Source organism: Jaculus jaculus, chromosome 14, assembly GCF_020740685.1.
Source record: "Jaculus jaculus isolate mJacJac1 chromosome 14, mJacJac1.mat.Y.cur, whole genome shotgun sequence".
Classification (NCBI taxonomy): Eukaryota; Metazoa; Chordata; class Mammalia; order Rodentia; family Dipodidae; genus Jaculus; species Jaculus jaculus.
Genome location: NC_059115.1, coordinates 51,065,214 through 51,081,264, shown reverse-complemented (window position 1 = coordinate 51,081,264; position 16,051 = coordinate 51,065,214). Strand labels below are relative to the sequence as shown.

General features: G+C 37.7%; 1 protein-coding gene across 1 annotated transcript in view; it reads left to right on the top strand.

The window, feature by feature from the left end:
* Adamts19 (ADAM metallopeptidase with thrombospondin type 1 motif 19) overlaps positions 1 to 16,051 on the top strand; it is a 220,340-nt gene that overhangs the window by 52,259 nt on the left and 152,030 nt on the right. The window contains exons 3-4 of the mRNA XM_045133955.1: positions 5,736 to 5,901; positions 15,828 to 16,000. Coding sequence (XP_044989890.1) covers positions 5,736 to 5,901; positions 15,828 to 16,000 — 339 coding nt within the window. The remainder of the gene's footprint in view (positions 1 to 5,735; positions 5,902 to 15,827; positions 16,001 to 16,051) is intronic.

The window sequence follows — 16,051 nt, the reverse complement described above, 5'->3', positions numbered from 1 at the left end:
GCAAAAAGAGATTTCTCGTTAATGATATGAATCTTGCACTTGCAGCTGCATTTTCAGCACTAGAACATTCATTGTGGGAAATTTTAAACTTGATCCTTTCCTCATCAAATGACACATTTTTCATACCTATTTGTTCTGTTTATTGCACTCACTATTGATCTGGATAACAGCTAATAATCATACCTAGACATTTCCTCTGCAGAACCAATTAGATCATCATTATCTTTCAGTTGAAACTCAATTTCGCTGAGGTTCTGTGCACATGGATAGAATTCAGCCAGATTCTTTGTGCGATTATCCATGAACTGCCTCCTCCCAAGCAGTTCTTTTGCCTTTCTGTGGCCTTAGGGTGGGATCTTGCTGCCTTTTCCCCAACTTGTTCATTTCCTAAGTCTCCAGAACGTTCTTTCTCTCTTCAACAAGGGATATTTCAACTCAGAGGGATCTGCTGCACAATACTCCATCCCTGCCTCTGGCTCTTACACTCTTTCTATCCCCTTACCCATCATGTTTCCTGAGCCTTGGAGGGGGTAAGAAAGATGTTCATGTAAGTTTAAGCATTGGGCCATTGTTACTTGGAGTTTGAGCTTGACCAGTTGAGTCTTTCCATCACAACTATTACCAACTGCAAGAAGTGCTCCTCCGTGACCAAGACAGACCATAGTATCAATACTCTGTGGGCACAAGCGTAGATATTTAGCAAATATTTTGATAGGACAGTCACCTCTATTCAGCAGAACAGCAATAGTGGTTTCCCCGTTAGGGTCTATGACCTCCCTAGTCATAGGCTTTTAATTAGGTTTACAGCACCAGACATGAACTCTCTCCTGTGAAGCGGGCATGGAATCTAATCAGAAAGTTGTTGGCTGTACCCACAAGAGTTGTGGCACTGTCACACAGGTAGGCACATGCTGCCTGACGTGTTGGTTACTGTAGCACACAGGGTCCATAGCTGAGTAGGACTGTTGATGATTATTCTTCCCCAGAAGCCTACATAGTATCGTGAAGGCCAACTGCCAGGGAGAGTGCTTCCATACCAGCCCAAGTCTAATTTCTCCACATCCACATAACCAAAGCATGCCATGCCTTCAACAAAAGGCTTTTTCTTGTGTTCTCAGATGCCTTTCATAACATGTAAGACACCAGAGGTCAGCATTGTAACATTTGTAAAACCTTACTATAAAATCTTTTTCCAGAGGGTAGGCAGGATCTCTGAAGGCCCACCACAATATATTCTAAGCAGCACCAGTTGGTCAGGCATCGGTTGGTCTTAGGAGTCAGCAGTTACAGAGATGCTAAAGGAGAACACTAGCAAGGTTTAGCTCATCAAGAAGAGATTCCATTACCAGTATCAGTTGTTTCTGGAAAAGGCAATATTGGGAACAGCACCATAGATGGGAGGCACTAGCTTTCCATAATCCCCAAATGTATCCCATAAAATATCCCGCTTCCCTGCCCTGTGATACTGCCATGGGACTGCTTTGCATCTCTCCACCCCTGGTGGGCTCACTGGGGCCCACTCAAGCTGCATGGTGCAACCCAGGGCCAACGGGGAAGGAAGCTGCTCTCCAGGGCTGCGGTGCCTGCCTTTGAGCTGGCTTGCCCTATCCTCCTGGTTTGACAGGCTCCAGAGAGGCAGCACTGAATCTGTCGCCTTGGAAACTTTCTGAGACTCCCAAGCTTCCTTCCTGTCCTCAGAAGGGGAGGCAAGAGGCCTTGTTTTCAGTTCAGAAGAATCTGCTACACAAGAGTTGGTTATCCTCATGACAGTCCTGTCGCTATTGTACACTGGGCGTGTCTGTACACTTGGGAGCGTTTAGTAACTGTAGTCACCAAAAAGTTAGCAAAAAGCCAAGGAGTAGGGAAGAAACGTTAAAAAAGGGATTGGAAGGTAGTAGAATATAAGTCATATGAAGGTAATGGGGAAGGAAAGAGTTAAGATACCTCCTTCGCATACTGTTCTGATTTCCATTGGCAGTACACACACACACACACACACACACACACACACACACACACACACACATTTTTGGTATGTCACTCTACATCAGGCTAACCCTTTGCCCATTGGCTATATTTTTATAAGTAAATTTCTAAATGACTTTTGTTTTTGTTTTATCAAGGTAGGGTCTCGCTTTAGCTCAGGCTGTCCTGAAATTCACTATGTAATCTCAGGGTGGCCTTGAACTCATGGCAGTCCTCCTACCTCTGCTTCCTGAGTGCTGGTATTAGAGGCGTGCGCCTCCTTGTGTACACGTGCAACCTTATGTGCTTGCATCACCTTTTGCATCTGGTTTATGTGGGACCTGAAGAGTCAAACATGGGTCTTCTAAGCCATCTATTCAGCCCCTAAATCATGTTTTTATTTGTTTGTTTGTTTGTTTCTGTTTTTTTGAGGTAGGGTCTCACTCTAGCCCAGGCTGACCTGGAATTCATTCTGTAGTCCCAGGGTCGTCTCGAACTCATGGCGATCCTCCGACCTCTACCTCCCGAGTGCTGGGATTAAAGGCGTGCGCCACCACGCCCGGCCTCTAAATCATATTTTTCAAAACAGATTATCACAGATTTACAATATTTGTTCTGTTTAGTCTTAAATTATCCAATTCACTTAAACTTTGCTGAGAAATAAAGTTGTGGTTAAGCAGTATGGAAGAGTGAAGACCTGAGACGGAGACAGTAGTTCTTTGGTAATGAATGCGAGGAGAAAATGGAGTGAGGGAGTGAAGTGGACTCCCCAGCGGAAGCAGGCAGGGAGGAGGAATGCTCTACGGCTCCTTGTCTCATGTGGTGCTTTACTCATCCTATAAACAAAGAATGTCATGTCTTCCGCAGTAGGATCCCTCCTGTCTTCTCAGATAGCTTTCTTAACATGTAAGACACATTAAATGTTCAGTGTCTGTTCTTCTCTTCAGTAGCCCAAAATTAATGGAGATTTGACCAAACAGAATATTTAAATTTGATAGCAACAGCAGTGTTTACACATTACTGAGCATTGGCCAAATCAAATTTTGTACTGTTATTGGAAATGGGTGGCAGTATCAATTGATGCTAATGATAGCTTTAAAAGCCTACAAGTCAGTTACAAATAAAGTTTTTTTTTTTAAATCAATGCCAGTAAAGATGAAATAACAGGTAGCTTATTTTCAAATAAGCATTGCTAAATTGTAAAATATTGATCTTCCTGTTAAATTTTGAAATACAAATGACAAAGTAATGGATGCGCCTATGTATATGGCAGGAGGCAGAAAACAAACATTGAACTTAATTTCACTCTCAAATGTTATCATGAAATATTTCAAATGGTTAACATTTTGAAAAGTATGAAAAGGGCAATCAGGAAAAATGTTCGCATTTACAATGCAGAACTGGATCCTGTTATTATTTCACCTTAGTTTCCTATCCTTTTAAAGTTTTTGCACACAAGTAAATGCTGCCTAACTATGGATTTTTGAACACAGGCATTTAGTGGAGAGGTTGGTATGTGTCTGTGTATTTACACAGCTGGTAAAAATCACAATGCAGATAAAGCAATCTATTTTTTTTTCTGATGAAAAAATAATAGGCTTTTGTTAAATAAACCTAAGATTTTTATTATTTGGCTTCAATGCAACTAGTATGTTGCATGATATAGACCAAAGCTAGAGACATGTGCGCCATAGCCTGGTCTCAGAGAGAGATCCCACACCGTGGCATTTAGTGCTAACTGAGCTCAGAGTAAGCTTTGTCCCACATGCCATTCTCAAGAGAGTAGAGATATAGTGGCTGTCAAATTACTGGGCATTTATAACTCTTCTGGGTTTTTTTTCTTTAAGTCTATGTAAGCCGGACATTGTGGTGCACGCCTTTAATCCTAGTACTCAGGAGGCAGAGGTAGGAGGATCATGGTGAGTTCGAGGTCAGTCTGGGAATACAGAGTGATCTCCAGGGCTGGAATGAGATCGTACCTTGAAAACAATAATACAACAATGGAAATACATACATACATCTATAGAGAAAATCATAACATGCTGGGTGTATTACATTATGAGAAAGTTTCTACTTAGTAACAGAAAATATGACAGGAGAATATTCTTTGCAAGCAATACTTGTTATCAGAGACAGAAGGGTCCATGAACTTTGATTCACTGGACTCCATTAATAGTCGAATGATTGAGTGCTTAAATTTGTTATGTTTATCATTTCAATTAAAATAAAATAGCGAGGAACTCATTACAGTTACCCAGCATGAGATCTCATGATAAAAGCAGTAGATATATTTTAAGAAATTATCCATCAAAGAGCCCTGTTTTTAAAATTGTATTTATTTATTAATTTTATTTGACAGAGAATAAAATGAGTAACATGTGACACAGTCATCTAGTCTTTCTGTATCAATTTTTTTTTGAGGTAGGGTCTCACTCTGGTCAAGGCTGGCTTGGAATTCACTATGTAGTCTCAGGGTGGCCTTGAACTCACTGCCATCCTCCTACCTCTGCCTCCCGCCCGGTCTGTATCAAAGTTTTAATACATTCTGATAATGCAACAAATTTAAATTTGATTTCTGTACCTGTGGAAATGAAGTGAATGAGGGGAAATTAGGAATTGTTTGTCTACTGAACAAGCACTTGTTGACTATTTGATGCAATGGATCCTTGATCATGACTGGGAGAAAAAGAGAAAGATATCCTATAACATGAAATCTCTTTCTGGGTATCCAAAAATAATTCATTTCTAAGGTAAATATATTCCCTTAATTTTCAGTTCATAACATATACGATATCTGAAGAAATAACTATTATTATGTGACATGCACATCAAATTAAAATGAGTCCTACAGTGCATTTCACATGGTTAGTATGAAACAGAATTGCAGACTGCTATTAGAATTGGGTTTGAATAATTCATGTGTTCAGGGGCTGTTTCTGTAAAAATGCTTCCTAAAGTGGCAACATAGTTAAATGGGTGCTATGTATAGATTGATTTTATAGCCAAATAATAAATATTATAAAAATTAACTTTTACCACTTACTTCACCTATGTGGAATATTTTCCTAGTTCTATGAAATTTATATTCCAAAAACGGAAAAAATAAATGAGTATGCTTAGCTTCTATGCATTAAAGGATACCAACTACTAAGTTCTTTTTATTGGTCATAACCAGAGCTTACAGTTTTCCAATTTCTCTACACAATTGGATGACTATAAAACTATTACTAAATGAAATCTGTGTATGAAAGTGATGTCTTATTTTTCTAATTCATTCTGACAAGTTTCTAAAATACTTAGTAGAAGGCGTTAAGAATATTTTAAGTATTTATTTCACAGCTATTTCTCCTGTATTTGCCATGATATTTTACAAGAATTACTTCATTAAATAGAAATTGTCAAGAAGTTGGACTGTGTGGTGTATGCAATTAAAGGCTGCATTGCTCTTTCTGTACATGTAAGTGACCCCATGGGTCTCCCAAAGTGAGCCTTTAACATTCCAGAATTTTTACTGTGCATCTGTTGCTGGCATCCAGCCTCCCACCCACACAGGCTAAGACTAACCAAATGAAGTTTATGCTAGTGCTATAAAGTACATAAAGATGAAGTAATGAAATGGTAAGATAGTTACCTTTCAAGTGGGGTTGCTGAAAGAGCCCTTCTAGAAGATTCTATGCACATCTGTTAAGAAAACGGCAAGTTGTGTTTAGAGCCTACAAAGTAATTTTAAATTGTATTTCTTACATATGTTTTTGTGTTATATATTCCAGATGGGATTTATACAACTCAATGAAGACTTCATATTTATTGAGCCATACAATGATACAATGGCCATAACAGGTCACCCACACCGCTTATATAGGCAGAAAAGGTCCACTGAAGAAAAAGCCACAGAAAAGTCAGATCTTCACAATCATTACTGTGGTGTCATTTCAGGTAACTAATATTTTTGAAGGGATTTAACTAAATGTTTAATGTGAAAATAATCCTTTAAAAAGATCTGCCTGTCTCTGTCTCTTCAACTTTCTTACCCCTGACTCCATGTTCCATGTCTCTCTGTCTGTCTCTATCTATCTATCTATCTATCTATCTATCTATCTATCTATCTATCTATCTATCTATCTATCTATCAATCATCTACCTATCATACATATATCTATCTATCATCTATCTACCTATCATCTATCTATCTGTCTGTCTATCTATCTATCTACCTACCTACCTACCTACCTGCCTACCTATCATCTATCTATCCAACTATCTATCATCTATTATCATCGTCATCATCATTTCTGTATCTCTTATATCAGCTTTATTTTTAACATGGAATCTCATTGACTCTTCACATTTTATGATGCACTCTATCTTAATATTTAAGATTAAGAATTCATAAGATCTTTCAAGATCATATAACATATCCCATAATGCTCTTTAATTTTGAAGTCTTTCTTTGCACTGCACTGGAATCTAAATAGCTGACAGAATTCCAGATGGGTTGAAATTAATACTATGAGCTCATATCCTTGTTTTAGTTCACCTGCAAGACAGCATCATAGATAAGACTTTACCTTGTCAGGAGCATCTTCCTCTTCCTTTAACCCATCTAAATATCACTTGGAGGTTAAAATTACCATAACTATCACAATAGAAAGAAGAATAAAGATTTATTCTTTCTATTCAAAGTATCTGAATTCAGTGTCTGAAACTTTCAGAGCCTCAAACACATTCCCAGCTATTGAATCATCACCTTCTTTAATCTTCAAGCACACAAAAATAAAATGAGGGAGACTGCTTTGTCTGCATTTTTTGGTCCTTTAGAAAATCTGTAGACATCTAATGCAGTCATCTCAGAATAGTAACTAACCTGAACAATGCTTTCTAATATAATGAAATATGAAATATGAAGTTTTAGAAGAATTTCCAGTGTAAAGAGTTTATTATTAAAATCACAGATTTTAAATCAATTATTCATGTCATTATAGCCAAGATATAAGTTGGAAGTTTGATTATGGTATTTGAAGGTTATTTAAGTTTATGAAGTATATCAGTAACATTTGCAGAGCCATCAACAATCCAAATCACAATTGTTTAAAATATTTAGCTTCAGGAAAAATATAATATACTTCTGTTTAGTATATGTTTATTTCAAAGTAATCAGATTTTTTACATTGTGTGAAAACTCTTATTGAATGAAAACACTGTTTAGCAGTGAGTACATCTTGATGTTCTATTTGGTGTTTCAGATGTTACCAAGTTGATTAAAATATAGCCACTTCTTCCCTATTTGAGGGAATGTAAATGCCAAGAAGTTGGCAGCTGAACAGAAATTATAACGTGAACAAAAAAGAAAATATTTTGTATTGTGAAACCATAACACAACAGCAATAATTTGGCTTTGGTCCATTTAAGGGGATTACATCGTGTGACTTATACTGGAAATCTACAGTACATAACTTTTGAATCATAGTGCATTCCAGCTGTTCTAATTACTCATGTGCACTAATGACACAAAGCAGGCTTTGTGTGCCATTATTCATGGAGGAAAGTCTCCCAGAGAGTTAACTCTAATAGGTTAGCAAAGCGTAAGTGCATGGTTCATGTTTGGCCAACACTCACAGTGATTCTGGTACACATTTCACAATACCTGTTATGCATGTTTTATGTATTAGTGTTGACCCTTTTGGAGCAAGGAATTACATTCAAGGAGGATAAGCTGTCACCAATTAGATAATTTACTGAGCTTCTTTAACTTGTGGAGTTTTTCAAATGCCATTTTAAATTTAACAATATCTGAAATGAAATATTTATTTTTACTCATGTAATCATCTTTTGTTTTTCCTTCTTACTTTGGGTCTACATATTAACATGATAACATAGCTTTAATTTGGATGATCTTAAAGAATCATCCTTATAAAATAGAATCATAAAAATAATTATTATATTATGAGAATAGGCATGCATATGAATTATAATGTATTTATCTTCATCTTGGTCTTCCCCTGTTTAATAATTTTAACATCATGGATAGATTGTTTCTTTGTACTGATTTTTTTCAGCAAGGCCTTCCTACTGTTATGATGACTTTATTATGCTTTTTGTTAAAATATAACATAGAAGAGGGAAAAGTGGAAAAGTTTAAAAGTTAGGGGCCTTGGATTAGAGATCCAGTTTCAGTCTCACTCAAATTAGCTATTCTATGCCATTTATACTTTTGAATCTTATCTTCTGTATTTGCATTGTAAATATAATCAGTAAGCTTGCAGGTCAAATGACACACAACTTTTTTTTTTCTAATGTTTTAATGACATGCCAGAGCCTCTTACCTCTGCAGATAAACTTCAGATGTATTTGTCACCTTGTGCATCTTGCTTTACATGAGTAGTAGTGGGGAACGGAATCAGGGTGTCAGGTTTTGCAAGCAAGTGCCTTTAGCCTCTGAGCTGTCTCCCCCTCCCCACAAGCCTTGTTCTTAAGGGGTAAATAATAATTATTTTAGGTAGTCAGATAAATCAGCTATGTTCTTGCACCGCACAGTAGTGACAGTGATAATGATAAACATCTTGTTCCTTTAAGTAGGGAGCTGATATCCAAGAGGAAGGAATATGTCTTAAGGAATTGCAGCATGAAGCCTGTGACGCAGAACTCTTGAGTTGAGGTTGTCTGTGTTGAGATACCTATGTCACCAAATCCTAAGTGTGTGAACATGGGAAACTGACTTTTTCTCCCAACAAGCCCATTTACCATATGTAAACTAGGAGCAGTGATACCTGAACATCAAGGCTGTCCTCAGAATTAAGTGTAATTAAATGGGAAATTGAAAAACATATGTGAAGGTTGTAGCATACATTGTTAATGAGGCAAGGGCATTTCAGGCAGAAGAATCAAGATGTGCAGAGGTAGAAAGGCCTGAGAAAGTATCAGGCAGGAAGCAGAATCCAAACTCCTGCCCTTGGTGAGCTGACGCCCTGGAGAACAGCTGTACGCTGCCCAAGAATGGGACTCCTGTATTCTGACAGCAACATTATCAATTGTAGTGCTTACCATCGTATCATAAACCTATAGGTGAGTGTAGGACTCAATATGAAAAAGAGACCACTTATCATATTAAAGAGCTAGGCTTGAGCAGGACACAGAGAAAATGTTTTTTAAGCTGACTTAACCAGGCTACTGTTGAAATATTTCCCACAGTCATCCAAAAATGCTGCACAGATCACTGTCAGTGTGTGGAGGGGATAAGCAGAATGCATGTTGAACATCTGTCTGTGCATAGTTCTCTTTTCCTTTTCTGTGTTTTTCAAAATTTTATTTATTTATTTATTTGAGAGAGAGAATGAGAGCACCTGAACTCCAGATGTATGTGTCTCCTTGTGCATCTGGCTTTTGTGTGTTCAGAGAAAATCAAACCAGGATACTCAGGCTTCATAGGCAAGCACCTAAACCATTAAACCATCTCTCCAGCTCTGTTTTTCCTTTTTTATTTTACACCCCCCCCACATACAATGTATTTTGGTCTTACTTCCCTTATTCCCCTTTCCTCACATTAACACCCTTCTTCCACATTAAGCCCCAACTAACTTTCATAACTTTTTATTGTTTAGTTTGCCTTTCTTTTGACCCATGAGGGGTTCCTTACAGGAGCATGAATGAGGGGTTTCTTACAGGAGCATGGGTGAGAGGTTCCTTACAGGAGCATTGGTGAGAGGTTCCTTACAGGAGGATGGGTAAGGGGTTACGTACTGGAGCATGGGTGAGGAGTTCCTTACAGAAACATGGGTGAGGGTTTCCTTATAGGAGCATGGCTGAGGGTTTACTTACAGGAACATGGGTGAAGCATTGCTTGCAGGAACACAGATGAATTGTTACTTACAGAGTATGGATTAGGGGCTAGTAACAGGAGCATGGGTGAGGGATTCCTTACAGGGGCATGGATGTAGGGTTCCTTGCAGGGTCATTGGTGAGTGGGTTACTTACAGGAGCATGGCTGAAGAGTTTCTTACAGGAGGATGCATGACGGGTTCCGATAAGAAAATATGAAGCTAACATATTAATGCTAAGATAGCTGTCACTATAAAAAGCAATAAAAGAAACATATTTTTCTGTCTTTCCTGCAACTATACAGTTGGAAATCCCCCTGTTTTATGAACGGTTCTCCTTTTTCTATTTTTTTTTGTTCCTCTTTAGTTTTTCCTCAACTCTGTTTCCTTTTCTCTGTGTTTCCCAATATATAGGCATTTCTTTATGTGATACAACTCAAAACACTCAGTTTAACATCACATTTATTAGTTACAAAGTCTGTCTCTGTTTCAGTCTGTCTCTAGATATGTAGGAACAACTACTCAAATGATTGCCAAAAATCTCAGACAATATATTTGATGTTGAAGCTATTATAAAATCCCAGTGAATTTATTTATGTTTTAAAGAGCTCCTTTTTTATAAACTTGTCTTAACTTTATAAAGGGTGGAAAAGTCCTTTGTATTTACTTGCAGAAAAAAAATTTGATTTTACTGAGCCTATCCCTTTTGAATTCCTTGTATTTTAAATTTAATTTTGTCACCTTTATGTTAGTGAAATATTTATTTCCTTGTCACTCAGTATATGAGAGCCATTAAATAATTATTATTTTTATTTTTTAAATTTATTTTTTTATTGATGACTTCCATGATTGTAAACAATATCCCATGGTAATTCCTTCCCTCCCCCACTTTCCCCTTTGAAAGTCCACTCTCCATCATATCCCCTCCCACTCTCAATCAGTCTGTCTTTAACTTTGATGACTTTTTATAGTAACTCTTAATATCTTTTAAATAAGCCATATGTAAACCTTATTTCAAAATATTTTTTCAGATTATAGGCTCTAGAGAGAAATCAAACAAGATAGTGAGATTTTAGATTGAGACTACCATAGCTGTCACTATGTAAGGCAGTAAAGGGAACAAAATATCCAAAGGCTGGGGATGTCATTCATTTGGCAGAGTGCTTGCCTGGGAAGAACAAAGCTATGGGTTAGATCCCCAGTATCACATAAACTGGGTGTGGTAGCACATGCATGTCATCTTAGTACTCAGGAGGTGGAGACACATCAATCGGAAGTTCAGGACAATCCTAAGTTAGATAGCATTGCAAGACTCCCTCTCTCTCTTTCTCTCTCTCTCTCCATATATATATATATATATATATATATATATATATATATATGAATGAGACATTTAAGAATGAAATTCAAAAAAATTAAGATCCAGCATAGTCTGAGTAGACTCTTTTATGGTAAGGAAGTCTTCATTGATAAAGAAAAATTCAAAACTATAACCAAGAGAACAAGCAGCTAAGTAAAAAGCTCCAACAGTGAGGAAGCCCCTACTGACATGGAAGAATGACACAGGAGTGGGGAGACAAAAGGTTGGTCTAGCTGTTCCTGAATTAGTTTTATATTTCTAAAATATTACATGAAAGTCTGTTGCCTAAGTACAAACTGGAATGCTTAGTGCAATGCAGAGAAAATTGTTTAAAAAATGAGTTGACAAATCACATGGCCACATTCAAGCCACAATATTTAAGGCACATTAAATTATTCTTTGAGCTATCAATAGTCTGTGACTGTTGCTTTTGAACTCACTGATAGTTCTTACAAGTTTTCAAGGATAAGGAGAAACACCTCTGTCCCTCCTTTGTGGAGCTCCGAGTGTGACTAGAGACAGCCAAAAACGTTTTACGGCCAACGATGAATCGGTCTATGGAAGCTGCCAATAAAATGTGAGAATGTACACACATATGCAATCTTACATGATCCATTGATTGGGTATCTATTACCTGGACATGATGAGTCTCTTTATATTCTTGAAGGAATGTTTCCTACTAAATATTTACCATAAGGTTGTATCATGAAATATTAATCTATAACTGTAGGTAGAATGAAATCACAATTGAAAAATACTACACAATCCTTATGTGATATAGGTCAGAAAGCAAAATCTGTTCTTGTTCTCCTCAGGCCTTTAGTATTCGCTTTAGGCACCAAACCTGGGTTCATAAGGTTTACTTTTAACCAAAGGAATTCTGTTCCCCATGACTAGTCTTGGTTTTGTTTCTTGCACTACCATTTCACATCTTATTATGCTTACTTTCAATATTTGAGTGAGATTTTCTTCTTTCATAATATACCAATTTAGTTACATGCTATTTGAGTAAAATTGACTTATTTTTTTAAAAATATTTGGTTTATTTTTATTTATTTATTTGAAAGTGACAGAGAAAGAGGGAGAGAGAGAGAGAGAGAGAGAGAGAGAGAGAGAATGGGTGCGCCAGGGCCTCCAGTCACTGCAAACAAACTCCCCTTGTGCATCTGATTAACATGGGTCCTGGAGAATCGAGCCTCAAACCGGGGTGCTTAGGATTCATAGGCAAGTGCTTAACTGCTAAGCCATCTCTCCAGTGCAAAATTGGCTTATTAAATAGATTTTTTAAAATTTGTGCTATCTCTAGACAAACTGATTAATTGTAATTATATGGATGAAAGCTAACCAGAAAGTTACCAGCTGTGGTGGTGGAGATTGTTCATGTTAGATATCAGATCTGATTTTGTTAGGTTCAGAAGTTATTACTAGAAAAAAAACGAAAAGACAAGAACCCAAGAGATAAATTTACCCTTTAATTATGCAAAAGATGGACTGCAAAGAAAAGTAAAATAGGGCTGGAGAGATGGTTTAGTGGCTAAGGCACTTGCCTGCAAAGCTAAAGAACTGTTTGATTCCCCAGGACCCAAGTGAGCCAGACACACAAGGTGGCTCATGTGTCGGGAGTTTGTTTGCAGCAGCCAAAGATCCGAGAGTGCTTATTCTTTCTCTCTATCTGCCTTAAATGTGGGCAGTATGGGTTATATAAAACGGATATACCTGGGCTGGAGAGATAGCTTAGTGGTTAAGGTACTTTCTTATGAAGCCTAAGGACCCATATTCAATTCCCCAGGACCCAAATAAGGCAGATGCACAAGGTGGTGCATGCATCTAGAGTGCGTTTGCAGTAGCTAGAGGCCCAGGAGCACCCATTGGCTCTCTATCTGCCTCTCTTTCTCTCTCATAAACATTTTCTTTAAAGAGGAAATAGCTGGCTGAGCAGCAGCATTCATTATTTTCTGCTTCCTTACTGTGGACTGAATGCATTGAGTTGCCTCCAGATCCTGCTAGCATGTCTTTCCAGCCACGAGGGACTGTAATAAACCTGTCTTCCCCCAAACAGATTTTTGTTAGGCATTTTATCACAGCCTGTGCATCTGGCTTATATGGGTCCTGGGGAATTGAATCTGGGTCCTTAGGCTTCATAAACAAGCACCTTAACCAATGAGCTATCTCTCTATCTCTCTAGCTCTGTCTGTTTTATATAACCCATACTGCCCACATTTAAGGTGGATTGTCCACCTTCATTGATCAAGATAATCCCTCACAAACATGCACAGAGGCTAAACTAAGTATATATCCCATCACAGGTGATTCTGGGCCCTATCAAGTTGACAATATAAACCTTCACACAATTTATTGTTTTGTCATTGTTTTCTGTTTTCAACATTAGTTCAAACATAATTTTACACATTGCAACAATTATTTCCCTTTTACTGTTATCTATTATCTATGTTTAATTATATATGCAAGCCAGATTTTATTTACCCATTATAGTAGTGGTCACTTGAACTACAATGGCTGACACTAAATAGATGTCTTCTTATCTCAAGTGCTGACAAGAATGCTGAGTGCTCTAAAGTGTCGGCCATTGTAGGAATATTAATTTATTCAAGCTTGAGTGTATTAAATTAGCTTTTCTATTGACGACAGATGTGATTGAGTCCTCTCATATATCAATTAGCCATTTAGATATATTTTTGTAAGAAATGGCTGTTCAAGTCCTATGCTCATTTTTTTCAATTTGGATATCTGTTATTGAATTGCGGTAATTCTTTATTCTGGAAATATTTTGTGAATATCTACTCCCACACAGTGACATTTTTTCACTGTGAAGGTAGCATGATTTAAGAAAGTGGTTGAATTTTACAAAGTCAAACTTTTAAATATATTTTGTTTACAGTTGCCACTTTTATTAGACCCTTAAGGTCTAGCTTTACATGTTCCTGGCATAAAATGGAGTCAAAGCTTTTGTATACCCTGCATACTGATTGGGGAACCTACCTAGAACTAAGACATGTAGGTCAGTCATTTCAAGTATTTCTTATTAATAGATATTTATGTTGCCAATGTCAAAAGTAAAGTCCTAACATATTTTATTTGTTTATTTTTTTCAAAGTAGGGTCTTACTCTAGCTCAAGCTGACCTCTGTAGTTCCAGGCTGTCCTTGAATTCACAGTGATCCTCCTACCTCTGCCTTCCAAGTGCTGGGATTAAAGGCATGTACCACCACACCCACCTTGAGTAATTTTTATATAGAGAGTTTTGTATTAGAAATTTTCCTGGCATTATTTTATTAAAGAACTCTCCATCAGCAATTCTGGAAAGTAAATGACATTATTTTATCATTTTACAGATGAGGAAACTGGAGATAACTGGGAAATACTAGCTTCCTAAAGATATTTATCTTGTAATAAATCTCAGTTAATTCTGGTCATACTCTAAAGTCAAGTACCATTTGAGATTCCATGTCACGGGAAATTTAATTGGTTTTGCTCAACATTATGGATATGTAACTCATTTGCCATTAATGTAACTAATTTACCAAGATAAGGGTGCATTTATAGGTTCATTTTAGGGCTGAGGCAGTTGTTTTTTGCTCAATAAGAAAGAGGACCTGAGGTTGATCTCCAGCAACCTTGTGGAAAACCAGACAAGGCCACAAATGCCTATAATTCTAGTGCTGAGGAGTCTAGAGTCCAAAGGATCCCTGGGACCTGCTAGTCACCCTGTGTACACCAAATCTGATGAACTCCTCCCGATTCACTGAGAGACTCTCAAGGAAATCAGGACACCAGATATTCTACCCTGGCCTCTGAGCATGTATGCAGAGTATTCTTGTGTATAAACACACACATGCATACACTACATCAATCAAAAAGACATTTAGAGGCTGGAGAGATGGCTTACAGGTTAAGGTGCTTGTCTGCAAACTCAAAGGTCCTAGGTTCAATTCCCCAGGACCCACATAAGCCAGATGCATAAGGTGATACATGCATCTGAAGTTTGTTTTCAGTAGCTGGCGTTCCTGGCACACCCATTCTCTCTATTAGCCTCTCTCTCTGTACTAACTTAATCAAAATTAAAAAATTAAAAAATAAACATTTAGGGCTGGAGATCTGGCTAAGTGATTAAGGTGTTGTGTTTGATTCGCTGGTACCCACGTAAAGCCAGCTGCACAAAGTGACACGTGCATCTGGACTTTGTTTGCAGAGGTGTGGTAGTTTGAATGTATGTCCCGCAAGAGACTCACATGTTTTATGAAGGCTTGTAACTTGTATTTCCAGTCACCTGGCTGGAAAAGTTGTCACCAGGGATGAATCCTGGGGTCCAGCCAAAAGATGTGCAGAGTAGTCTGGGCTCCTGTTGCGGAGTGTTTGGCCACCTGTTCTGTGCTTGTTTATGGTGCTGGCTACATGGTTGTGTCTCTGCTTAGGTTTGTGAAAGGAAGCCAGTTTATTCTACCATAATGGAACTTCCCCTGGATCTGTAAGCCTCACATGAATCCCTTCCTCTTAGAAACTGTGTTCATTCCAGCAGCTTAAAGCTGTTTACAACAAGCCAAAAGAGACCCTGATGCACCCATATTCTCCCTCCCTCCCTCCCCCCCCCCTCTCTCTCTTGCTTCATCTTTATCTTTATCCCCTTGCAAAAATAAATAACATATTTAAAATTTTGTTTGTCTATTGCAGATAAACGAAGACCTAAGTCTAAAAAGCTACCAGAAACTGGAAGAGGAAAACGACATTCATACAAATTACCTCAAGAATATAATATAGAGACTGTGGTGGTTGCAGATCCAGCAATGATTTCTTATCATGGAGCAGATGCAGCCAGGAGGTTCATTCTAACCATCCTAAATATGGTAAGTGAACGTTGAAGTTCACCTGCATGAAATATATATTTATAAAATGAA